A 12,584-nucleotide genomic window follows, 5' to 3' on the forward strand; every position below is an offset into this window, starting at 1 on the left:
ATTGTTTCTGTTCAAACTTATCATAAACTATATTTCCCTGGACTTTTCATCTCAACAGATTTCAAATTCCCCTTTCCAAGAAGTACTTGACCTTCAAATTTCAAGTCCTGTATGTCTTGATTTCCTGTTTCCATCATATGTTAGAAAACTCAAACTTGGCTACAAGTATATTATCTCTGTTACCTGACTTTAAAGAATTTTGTTTTCAAATCTGCAGTCTGTTCTGTGCCAACCCTGCATTGCAGAGAGATCTTTGCTTGCGATCCCAGTTTGGCTCCTTCAAACAGAGTCACTACGAACTGGCTTTTAATCGTATTTACTACTATAGAAAGCAGGGAGGAAACCGCCGCCAACCTAACCAGACTAGCAATGCTGGGCGACAAACCCCCAGGGCGGCTGAATCTTCCAGCAAGCAGTGCTGGGCGCTGTCCTTGGTGCTGCCGGCGCCATAGCGAATACAAGCGCCTTACCTTCTGCCCCTGCGGAAGTTGCGGACGTCCCCCAAACGTTAAGCAGAATGCAGCGCCTTATCCCACTTTTATAACAAATAAATACCCCAGCCCATCCGCTTTGTCCCCTTCCCGAAGACTTCAGGCTGACCGTTCCTCAAAGTCTTTTTGTTTTTCTCTTCTAGGCCCAACTCCGGGCCTGCGCTCATCTCGGGCTGCTTTAAGACAGGGAGTGGGGGAAGGGGAGGGAGGCAAGGGGCGAAGAGGCTGGAGGAGGGGCGGGAGGAAGGGGGAGGGGAGGAGGGAGAAGGTGGGGGGAGAAAAGTTCCAGGAGGAAGGGGCTCTGAAAGAAGGGAGGAGTGAGTGGAACTAAAGAAGGCTTAAAGTGGGAGGGCGAAGAGATAAAACAGGGGGAAGTGATTAAGCACAGAATATGGGTAAAGAAAAAAGTAATAGAGAAAGGGCAAAAGAAGAGAAAAGTGTGAGGATAAGAGTGCAGAAGGGAAAAAGAAAAAAAGCAAGGTGGCCAGGGGGTCGTTAGAAAAGCTGCCCGAACGGCGGGAGAGTGACTAAACAAAGAAAGGACTTTGGGTGAATATTCCCACCGAGCGTGTCAAATGCAATCTGAAAGTGAAGAGAAATGGAGAGCGGGCTTGTGGGGAAAGACAGGTGGTCTGCCACCGAAAGAAGAGCTGGGGGAAGGGGTCGGGCCCAAGGCAGCGAAGTCCAGGGTCCGATGCGGCGTGGGCCCACGTGGAGCGGGCGCTGAATCACTGCTGGGCTCTCTTCACCCCCCATCCTCCCCCCTCTCCCGGCCGGGTGCCCGCAGTCCCCGCCTTCTCGGCCGCCGCCTCCACGGGGCGGGGCCCTGGCCCGGGGACCAGCCGCCGCGGCTATAAATGGGCTGCGGCGAGGCCAGCAGAACGCTGTGACAGCCACACGCCCCGAGGCCTCCAAGATGAGCTACACGTTGGACTCGCTGGGCAACCCGTCCGCCTACCGGCGGGTGACCGAAACCCGCTCGAGCTTCAGCCGCATCAGCGGCTCCCCGTCCAGCGGCTTCCGCTCGCAGTCGTGGTCCCGCGGCTCGCCCAGCACCGTGTCCTCCTCCTACAAGCGCAGCGCGCTGGCCCCGCGCCTCACCTACGGCTCCGCCATGCTCAGCTCGGCCGAGAGCAGCCTCGACTTCAGCCAGTCCTCTTCTCTGCTTAACGGCGGTTCTGGGCCGGGCGGCGACTACAAGCTGTCCCGCTCCAACGAGAAGGAGCAGCTGCAGGGGCTGAACGACCGCTTCGCGGGCTACATCGAGAAGGTCCACTACCTGGAGCAGCAGAACAAGGAGATCGAGGCGGAGATTCAGGCGCTGCGGCAGAAGCAGGCCTCGCACGCCCAGCTGGGCGACGCGTACGACCAGGAAATCCGCGAGCTACGCGCCACCCTGGAGATGGTGAACCACGAGAAGGCTCAGGTACAGCTGGATTCGGACCACCTGGAAGAGGACATCCACCGGCTCAAGGAGCGCTTCGAGGAGGAGGCACGGCTGCGCGACGACACCGAGGCGGCCATCCGGGCGCTGCGCAAAGATATCGAGGAGTCGTCGCTGGTCAAGGTGGAGCTGGACAAGAAGGTGCAGTCGCTGCAGGATGAGGTGGCCTTCCTGCGGAGCAATCACGAGGAGGAGGTGGCCGACCTGCTGGCCCAGATCCAAGCGTCACACATCACCGTGGAGCGCAAAGACTACCTGAAGACGGACATCTCGACGGCGCTGAAAGAGATCCGCTCCCAACTCGAGTGTCACTCCGACCAGAACATGCACCAGGCCGAAGAGTGGTTTAAGTGCCGCTACGCCAAGCTCACCGAGGCGGCCGAGCAGAACAAGGAAGCCATTCGATCCGCCAAGGAAGAGATCGCCGAGTACCGGCGCCAGCTGCAGTCCAAGAGCATCGAGCTCGAGTCAGTGCGCGGCACCAAGGAGTCCCTAGAGCGGCAGCTCAGCGACATCGAGGAGCGCCACAACCACGACCTTAGCAGCTACCAGGTAGGAACCGCGGCTGCGCGGCCAGACTGCGCCAGCGCCAGCGCCGCGCGCCCCCGACACTCAGGCCCGCGCCCCGCCGAGCTCTCCGCCGCGCTCCCTAGCGGCCGCTGACCAGTGCGCGCGGGCGCGCGCGCCGCAGAGCCAAGTTGGAAGCTCAAAGCTTCCTCGCCTCTTCGCATCCCTCCACCCCCCGCACACCATCCCCAGCTCTAAGAGACTTGGCCTTTTCCAAAACTTGCCTCTTTTCCTCGGAAGTTCTAGTTTCGCACGCTTGCGAGTTTCAAGTCGGAGGTATACAATGGGGTAGTTGATAAAGCAGCAACTTTAGGAGAGGCGTGAAAAAACTCATGTATTCTCAACTTTTACACTGCGATCGGGAGTTCCCAAAATTGATTTCAGCCCAAAGGGCTCAGATGGGAAGGGCCAGATCAGCCGTGGGGGTTCCCCAGGGATGTTTGTTTCCTGCTGAGACGTTCTACATCCATTGGTCCTAGTGCGTGACATGCCCAGGAAACGTCTAATTGTCTATTGATTCTGTTTGTTTGTGAATTCCTTAGATTTTTATTTTAAGCGGGGAGGGGGTCTGGGAGTAGTACCCGAAGTACGCCAAGCTGGAGGGAGTCGAGGGAGGGGAGGAAGCTGGAGGGGGTAGCAAGTGTTTTGCGAAAGAAGTGGCTGTTTGAGAAGGATGAGTTTGTGGCTGTGTCGGTTTCAGGACACCATCCAGCAGCTGGAAAATGAGCTTCGGGGCACAAAGTGGGAAATGGCTCGTCATCTGCGAGAATACCAGGATCTCCTCAACGTCAAGATGGCTCTGGATATTGAGATCGCCGCGTACAGGTAGGGTGCTCACTGCGGACGTGGCCAAAGTACTAGCCGCACTGCAGAGGCCATGTTGGCAGAACCTTCACCACTTAAAGCAAGTAGGCTACAGGAGTCTTAACTCAGTGCCTGGTTTTCTTTCCTAATTAATAAGTAGTTACTCTAAAAATTAAAACTTTTATGCAGCTTAAAAAAAAAAGTACACAGTTAAAATAATATGTTTGAATAAAAAGTGTTTTGAGGGAGAGTGCCGATTAATTTCAGTGCTTATGCTTAACCTTTTTTATTTTAGTGAAAAATACTTTTCCGAATATTTGAAACAAAAAGTTTTAATTTTTTTTTAAAATTTTTCTCTAGTGCTTTCAATTTTTCAACTTTATGATGTCAAGGACAAACACCAGGACATTTCATTTATCTCTTTCTCAGTCACAGCTTACTATTGCCATCATCTGGCTGGGAATAAATATGATTGGTAGAATATATATTTTTTATTCATACTTCTATTTTTAGATCTAGATTTTAGACATCCAGAGACGGAGAAGAGATTTTTATATATATAAACTGATGTCACCTTGCTGTTGATTAAGTTCATAGGTGAAAATTCTTGGCTGAACAGTTTTATTTCCCCCAATAAAGTCGTTCATATTACAAGAATAAATTGCGCTCAACTCAGAGCCATCTAAGTTTTCAGGAAAGGTGAAAAGTTATATAAAATACAAGTTATGATTAAAATTAAATTTAATTTAAATTTAATTAAATTAAAATTAAATAAAAGTTATGATTAAAACTACAGACTAATTTATACAATACATATATATTATCACCTAGCTATGACATATATTAAGGAGAAGGAAATGGCAATCCACTCCAGTGTGCTTGCCTGGAGAGTCCCAGGGACGGGGGAGCCTGGTGGGCTGCCGTCTATGGGGTCACACAGAGTCAGACACGACTGAAGTGACTTAGCAGCAACATGACATATATAGCCTGAATTCTGATGTATTCTAAATAGCTTTGTAAATTTTTTGAATATTATATTTGTTAAAAGACGTTTCGTATACACCTGAAAGTCCAAATGCTCAAGAAGGTGACCTTAAGGGGCTTTTGGGGAGCCTCTGGGGAGCTTGTTGGCATATTCATGTTGCAGTAAATGAGGACTGAGGCAGAGCTGAGAGTTAGTAGTTAGGGGTAGGGAGTGGACTATTGGGTGTGGTGATTGGCTGATTGTCCCTGAAGATCCTTCTCTGTTATTGAATATGACACAGCGACTAGTGAAATGATAGTATTACATCGTGTGATTCTATTTATTCAAAGGTATCCACCACCTTACACATACTATAATGAAGGTCACAAGGCCCAAAGAGATTTTAATTACCTTTTGTCTTCTTTGACTCTCTCCTTAAGGAAACTCCTGGAGGGTGAAGAGACCAGATTTAGCACATTCGCAGGAAGCATCACTGGGCCACTGTATACACACCGACAGCCCTCCATCGCCATATCCAGTAAGATTCAGAAAACCAAGGTAGAGGCTCCCAAGCTAAAGGTCCAACACAAATTTGTTGAGGAGATCATAGAGGAAACGAAGGTGGAAGATGAGAAATCAGAAATGGAAGAAGCCCTGACGGCCATTACCGAGGAATTGGCCGTTTCCATGAAAGAGGAGGTCAAGGAAGAGGAGGCTGAAGAAAAGGAGGAGAAAGAAGAAGCCGAAGAAGAAGTTGTTGCTGCCAAAAAGTCTCCAGTGAAAGCTACTGCACCTGAACTTAAAGGAGAAGAGGAAGGAGAAAAGGAGGAGGAAGAGGAGGAAGAGGAAGAGGAGGCCGCTAAGTCAGACCAAGCCGAGGAAGGAGGATCTGAGAAGGAAGGTTCTAGTGAAAAAGAGGAAGGTGAGCAAGAAGAGGAAGGAGAAACAGAGGCTGAGGGGGAAGGAGAGGAAGTCGCCGCCGAAGCTAAGGAGGAAAAGAAAACGGAGGAAAAGGCCGAAGAAGTGGCTCCAAAGGAGGAGCTGGTGGCAGAAGCCAAGGTGGAGAAGCCGGAGAAAGCCAAGTCCCCGGTGGCCAAGTCCCCGACAACAAAGTCCCCAGAGGCAAAGTCCCCAGAGGCAAAGTCCCCAGAGGTGAAATCCCCAACAGCAAAATCCCCGACGGCCAAGTCCCCAGTGGCAAAGTCCCCAGCGGCAAAGTCCCCAGCGGCAAAATCACCCGTGGAGGAAGTGAAACCCAAAGCAGAAGCTGGAGCTGAGAAAGAACAGAAAGAGAAGGTAGAGGAAGAAAAGAAAGCAGCAAAGGAATCTCCCAAGGAAGAGAAGGCAGAGAAAAAGGAGGAGAAGCCAAAGGATGTGCCAGAGAAGAAGAAGGCTGAGTCCCCAGTGAAGGCTGAGTCCCCAGTGAAGGAGGAGGTGCCCGCCAAGCCAGTAAAGGTGAGCCCCGAGAAGGAAGCCAAAGAGGAGGAGAAGCCACAGGAGAAAGAGAAGGAGAAGGAGAAAGTGGAAGAGGTGGGAGGGAAGGAGGAGGGAGGTTTGAAGGAATCCAGGAAGGAAGACATAGCCATCAACGGGGAGGTGGAGGGGAAGGAGAAAGAACAGGAAACTAAGGAGAAAGGCAGTGGGGGAGAAGAGGAGAAAGGAGTCATCACCAACGGGCTAGACGTGAGCCCAGCGGACGAAAAGAAGGGCGGTGATAGAAGTGAGGAGAAAGTGGTGGTGACCAAAATGGTAGAAAGAATCACCGGTGAGGGGGGAGATGGTGCTACCAAGTATATCACCAAATCTGTAACCGTCACTCAAAAGGTCGAAGAGCATGAAGAGACCTTTGAGGAGAAACTAGTGTCTACTAAAAAGGTAGAGAAAGTCACTTCACACGCCATAGTAAAGGAAGTCACCCAGAGTGACTAATATTTGAGTCCATCGCAAAAGGTTAAGCCATATGACAATTTCAAAAATGCATGTGATTGACAGCTTCAAAACAGAACGGGTTCTCCCATGGGGGCTCCAGACATTGTATTTTACTTTGTGCAATATGAGGGACCTGCATGCAAGCTCAGGGTGCTCCCCACCCCCAGTCTTTGGGTGATTCAAATGCATGATAACTGTACGTACCTGGGGAATTGGCCAATTTCCTAAGCTGTTGGAAGGGGGGCACTTGGGGAATGTCTTGAGGTGTATTATGCAAAGAACCAACTGAGCCAAAAATAATAAATGAAACACAGAACTCTCTTAGCCTTAAGAAAGCTATATATGAATAATTATGTTTACCTCACTGGTGCATTTAAAAAGGACTTTTGTTCATGGGAGAACCTCGTTGACATGCACAGTTTGCAACTTTTAGTTGAATTGATGTTAAACGTCACAGCAGTACTTGCTCAATAAAGGTCATATTGGAAACATAGTCAATTGCTTCAGGTTGTATCATTTTGAAGTGAATTCTCCATTGCTTGACCCTTCTTTCCCTAGAGCAGAATATTTGGGGGGCTTATGAACGACTTGCATTTCTTATCACTATTTCCCTGAGAGTCGTTACTGGAAAAACTGCTAAAAAAGAAAAGCATCTGTAAAAAGGTAAAAATAGGGGCATGGAAGTCTTCCATCTTCAGGTGTTCTGATGGAACTCAGAAAACCTCAAGGTAGGAGGGGCAAGAAAAGAGTCTTAACTTTCTCCTTGGAGTTGGGGCAAAAGGACCTCACTGCATTTATATAAATGTGTTCAGAAGAAACAGGACTGGAACCTCTAACAGTCTTAACAGGAAACATCCAGCCTCAAATGCATGATTCTGGTACACACACATGCTTATCTGCAGCACTGATTCTTAATCAATAGAGATTTATACTTTCAGTGTTTTCCTAATTGGGGAAAATAATGCCCCAAATAAAATATTCCACCTAGAAAAAGTAAAACAGGATTCTCTGATATGAGCAGTAAATGTTTTTAGTTTGGGGGAGAGGTTGTTTTAAGTTCTGGGAAAAAAAATAAAAATTAAAAAAAAATTTAAAGGTCTGATCTTGACCATGGAGATAATACCACACCTTTTTCAAAATATGTCTGTTACAAACCTTTGCTGCTGCTGCTGCTGCTGCTGCTGCTGCTGCTGCTAAGTCACTTCAGTCGTGTCCGACTCTGTGTGACCCCATAGACGGAAGCCCAACCAGGCTCCCCCGTCCCTGGGATTCTCCAGGCAAGAACACTGGACTGGGTTGCCATTTCCTTCTCCAATGTGTCAAAGTGGAAAGTGAAAACTGAAAGTGAAGTCGCTCAGTCGTGTCCGACCCTTAGCGACCCCATGGACTGCAGCCCACCAGGCTCCTCCATCCATGGGATTTTCTAGGCAAGAGTACTGGAGTGGCCTGCCATTGCCTTCTCCTTTAAAACCACTAAAAATATATTTGTTCCAAGTCTGTCCTTCTTTTCTTATCAATAAGGATCATCCCGATAATACAATCCAGGATGATCTCTTTAATGGCTTTCCAAGATATCTCAGGTTTAATCCCAGAATACATCCAGGAAGTTTGTTGCTAATGTCAATAATTGTAATGATGTTTTCCAATCATCGGTCCTTTACCAGTCCTCACAATGTTTGCTATTTCTGCATATCATCTGTACCATTACTTAGTTACATATTTTTTCTTTAAAACCACCATGTTTTATGTTAATACAATCCTTTTTCTAAAGCAATAACATCCAAAGTGAAACAGAATTTTTCAGTGTAATCAGAAAAACTTACTCTAGTTATGTAGAATTTTTACATACTGGAAAAATACAGCATAAATTCTAGGATGGAAGGATCAGTCACAGAGGCATTTGGTGGGAAGGACAGTTCCAGGAATGGAGATAGCAGAAATCATCAGGCAGTCACGAGGCTAATGGAACTTGAGACTTTGTCACTTCATTGGAAAGTCAGAAAAAGAGCATGCATTTGACCAGCAGAGGAAGAAGCACTTTGATTGACAGCCCCATCAAGACTGATAGCAGTATTTCCCCAGAGAAAAGTCTAGGAGCTGCTGCCTGAAGTAGGAATAGGGCCTTCCCTGGTGGCTCAGATGGTAAGGAATCCGTCTGCAATATGGGAGGCCTGGGTTCGATCCCTGGGTCGGGAAGATCCCCTGGAGAAGGGAATGGCAATCCACTCCAGTATTCTTGCCTGGTGAATTGCATGGACAGAGAAGCCTGGTGGGCTACAGTCCATGGCATCGCAAAAAGTCAGACACAGCTGAGTACATATATATATATATGTAGAGAATAGGCTGGGCTTCCCAGGTGGCACTAGTGGTTAAGAACCCACCGCCAGTGCAGGAGACATAAGAGACTTGGGTTTGATTCCTGGGTTGGTAAGAATCCCTGGAGGAAGGCACAGCAACCCACTCCAGTATTCTTGCCTGAAGAATTCCATGGACAGAGAAGCATGGTAGGCTACAGTCCATAGGGTCACAAAGAGTTGGACACAGCTGAAGCAACATAGCATACACTATAGAAGAGGCTACTTGAATTTTAAAATACCTACTAAATATATAGACACTGCTATAAAAATCTTTATCTGTCTACACCTAAAACTCTCATAACAGTGCTACCTTGTGAGTTTAGAAACCCCTTTGTGTAAGCATATGCTGTCTAAAAATGATAGGATCAATCAACAAACACCCGACCACCCACCCAAAGGTCAGCACTAGACACATTCCTTCAGCTCATAATTTTATTTTTAATCATCTCATTTTCTTTCCTGAGAAGGAAAGAATTTAACAGTATTTCTAAATATTCCAAAAGACAGACCATTGCTTTGCCCTCTTTAAAAATAACAGAACAACATACCCTTGATAAGCCAATAAGACATTTCTAAATATCAAATTGCTCAGTTGATTCCTAAATTTAACGAATATTTCACTGTGGACAATGGCTCAGGTAAGGGGCTTCCCTGGTGGTTCAAGGGTAAAGAAATCAATGCAGGATTCGCATCAATAAGAGATGTGGATTAGATCCCTGGATCAGAAAGATCCCCTCAAGTAGGAAATGGCAACCTATTCCAGTATTCTTGCCTGGAAAATTACATGGACAGAAGAGCCTGGTGGGCTACAGTCCACGGGGTTGCAAAGAGTTGAACATGATTGAGCATACACACCCATGACTTGGGTATACAATGATCTTACCTTGAAGAATTCACTAATTCTGTTGTCAATGTCAATTATTGCACTGCTTTTTAAAGAGAAAGCAATTTGAAATTCATGTTTCCAATTATGTTCAGTGACAGCGAGAGGCTCTATTCAAAACTAGGCACAAACTTCCAATTTATTTGGAAATTAGGGGTTGCACAGAGTCGGAGACAACTGAAGCGACTTAGCAGCAGCAGCAGCAGCAGGATATCTTTTCTCTCCCTATAGTCGGTCCCTGGCTGCAGAGACATCAAGCCACTGAAAACAGGATTTCTACTTTTCCAGTAAAATACCTTAGAGATACTATTTTGTTTTAAGGCTTGTAAGAAGTCCTAAAGCTGATTAGCTCTCAATCTTCAAACATAAGGAAACTGAAGCACAGATTTTCTTTTTAAGCTTTCTTTAGGTTACACAGCTGAAAGAGAAAACCCACATAGTCCAGCTCCAGAGCATATATTCTTTCTTTATTTTTGGTGGATAATTGCTTTACAACATTGTGTCAGTTTCTGCCATAGCACAACAGTGAATCAGCTATAAGTGTGTGTGTATATATAGCCTCCCTCTTTTAAAGAAAAAATTTTTGACCACGCTGTGTAGCATGTGGGATCTTAGTTTCCTGACTAGGGATCCAATCCGTGCCTCTTGCAGTGGAAGCACAGAGTCTTAACCACAGGATCACCAGGGAAGTCCACATATCCTCCTTCTTGAGCCTCCTCCCCACCCACCCTCACCCCACGCCTCTAGGACATCACAGAGCACTGAGCTGAGCTCTGTGTTCTATACAGCAGCTTCTAAATAGCCATCTGTTTTACACATGATAGTATATATACATCAGTGCTACTTTCTCAATTTGTCCCACCCTATCCTTCCCCCACTGTGTCCACAATCCCATTCTCTATGTCCAGCGCACATATTATTAACCCCCTGTACTATTACATTGCCCCTCAAACCCATCCATCATGGCCATCTCAATTTATAAGGAAGATTTACTGCATTCTCTTTTTTTCTCTCCAGCTTGAAAGAAGGAAAATAGATCTATGCCATGCATCTTTCATTTAATATGCTTACAAATCTCTTCACATTAAATAAAAATGATGCAATGGCACTCTTTGCATCATGAGAAGAGTAAAACATCCAGATTCAACATAAGTGGTGATTCTTTCTACCACAACAGCTTGCAGTGTACAAAAATGTGACAGCCACTTTCTCCTGGTAACTTCAATAGTCAATGGAAAAGGAAAGCGTTATTTCTAGCACCGCCTTCTATTGCCAGTCAGTGCAGAGACAGTATTAAAACACTGGGATATTCATTTCCACAACAAATAGGTTGGTAGTTCCAGTTTGGAGAAAGTTATTTTTTCTTAGTGGTTTATATAATTGGTCCAAAGGAAAAGAGGAGCTATTTTTAAGTGAATTATTTTACCCATTCAACACAAAACTCATCTACTTGCAGGGCTCCTCTGCCCTTAGAAGTGTAGAACTTTTGCAAAGACACTGAGTTAATAGACAGTAAAATTGTGTGTTGTGGCTCCGCTATATTATTCCCGACCTAGGGATCGAACCCGGGTCTCCCGCATTCCAGGCAGATGCTTTAACCTCTGAGCCACCAGGGAAGCCCACTATATTATTAATGTATAATATATACTAATTTATATATAGTATAGATATTATATATTAATAGATAGTATAGATATTATCGGAGAAGGCAATGGCAAGCCACTCCAGTACTCTTGCCTAGAAAATCCCATGGACGGAGGAGCCTGGTAGGCTGCAGTCCATGGGGTCGCTAAGGGTTGGACACGACTGAGCGACTTCACTTTCAGTTTTCACTTTCACACATTGGAGAAGGAAATGGCAACCCAGTCCAGTGTTCTTGCCTGGAGAATCCCAGGGACAGGAGATCGGACATGACTGAAGCAGCAGCATAGATATTATATAATATACATATTATATATATTAACATATATATATATAATATGTTTGTGAAGTTTGTGTTCCTTTGGATGTGGGGCCAGTATGAGATGATGAGATCATGACAGTGGGGCCCTCATAAATGGGATTAGTGCCCTTGCTAAAGAGACCCCAGAGAGTTCCCTTGCTCCTTCCATTCCATGAGAGCATTAAGATGACAGTCATCTATGAACCAGGATAAGGGCTTTCACCAGACAGAGAATCAGGAGGCCTTGACCTTGAACTTTCCAGCCTCCAGAGCTATGAGAAATAAATTTCTGTTGTTTGTAAGCCACTCAGTCTTTGAAATTTTGTTAAAGCAGACCAAACTAAGACAGCTTCCACTTTCCTACCTGTAAAATATGGGCACTAACATACTCTCGGACACAACTGAGCGACTGAACAGAATAGAACAGAACAGAACATACTCTTCAAAGGGTTGCTGAGGGACTTCCCTGGTGGTCAGGTGGCTAAGACTCCATACTCCCAATGCGGGGGGCCCAGGTTCCATCTCTTGTTGGGGAACTAGATCCTACATACAGCAACTAAGAGTCTGCATGTCACAAATGAAGATCTGGCCTACCATAACTAAGACTTGACACAGCCAGACAAATAAATAAAATACTTTTTTAATAAATGGTTCCTCAGGTCATTAAATGAGATAATATCTGTAGAAAGTGACTAGCATTGTAATAAGTACATAGTAGCTTGTCAAAATCATTTGTTGAATGAATTGAATTTAAAATTGAATCAAAGCTATAGGTATAGAATTTACTTAATTTGAAGATATCAAATAGAACATTAGTTTCCTTATATATTATTTCAATACAGACTGCATTGCAATGAGTTAAAAAATAAGCACACAATATAGATATGTACTCATATCACATATATTTCTTCTTCAATGTATTCTGATAATATATCGTATAATATATTTACTGTTCATATAGAGAACTAGGGTGGAAAATAATTGCATTTTGCACTACAATAAACTACAGAAATTACTTAGACAACCAATAATCCACCTGCATAATCATGGGGCTTAAATTTTTCTTGATGCAAATTATTTAAAACAATATTGAGAGTAGGAGAGAAAAACAGTTTTACACTAGGCCTATGAAGGCAACTTTAAATCCCCATATCCATGTGGGTTGTACTCAGCAGCGTAGTGCAAGGTTCTCAGAGTTCTCTT

At 45.5% G+C, this 12,584-nt stretch overlaps 1 protein-coding gene across 1 annotated transcript; it reads left to right on the forward strand.

Moving 5' to 3' along the window:
• The first annotated feature begins 1,113 nt into the window (after positions 1 to 1,113).
• Positions 1,114 to 6,670, forward strand: NEFM (neurofilament medium chain). The gene is made up of 3 exons (XM_055427907.2): positions 1,114 to 2,487; positions 3,203 to 3,327; positions 4,711 to 6,670. Exons 1-3 carry the CDS (start codon positions 1,408 to 1,410, stop codon positions 6,197 to 6,199), a joined length of 2,694 nt encoding a protein of 897 aa, XP_055283882.2. The 5' UTR covers positions 1,114 to 1,407; the 3' UTR covers positions 6,200 to 6,670.
• Positions 6,671 to 12,584: the final 5,914 nt, after the last annotated feature.

The sequence above is a fragment of the Moschus berezovskii genome, chromosome 7 (genome assembly GCF_049115385.1).
Source record: "Moschus berezovskii isolate FMDL1 chromosome 7, NW_MosBer_1.0, whole genome shotgun sequence".
NCBI lineage: Eukaryota > Metazoa > Chordata > Mammalia > Artiodactyla > Moschidae > Moschus > Moschus berezovskii.

Excerpts from the sequence above, each read along its gene's own strand:
- NEFM (XM_055427907.2), top strand. The coding sequence starts at position 1,408 with ATGAGCTACACGTTGGACTCGCTGGGCAACCCGTCCGCCTACCGGCGG. Across the intron at positions 2,488-3,202 it reads ACGACCTTAGCAGCTACCAG|GACACCATCCAGCAGCTGGA; the intron begins GTAGGAACCGCG and ends TGTCGGTTTCAG. Across the intron at positions 3,328-4,710 it reads ATTGAGATCGCCGCGTACAG|GAAACTCCTGGAGGGTGAAG; the intron begins GTAGGGTGCTCA and ends TCTCTCCTTAAG.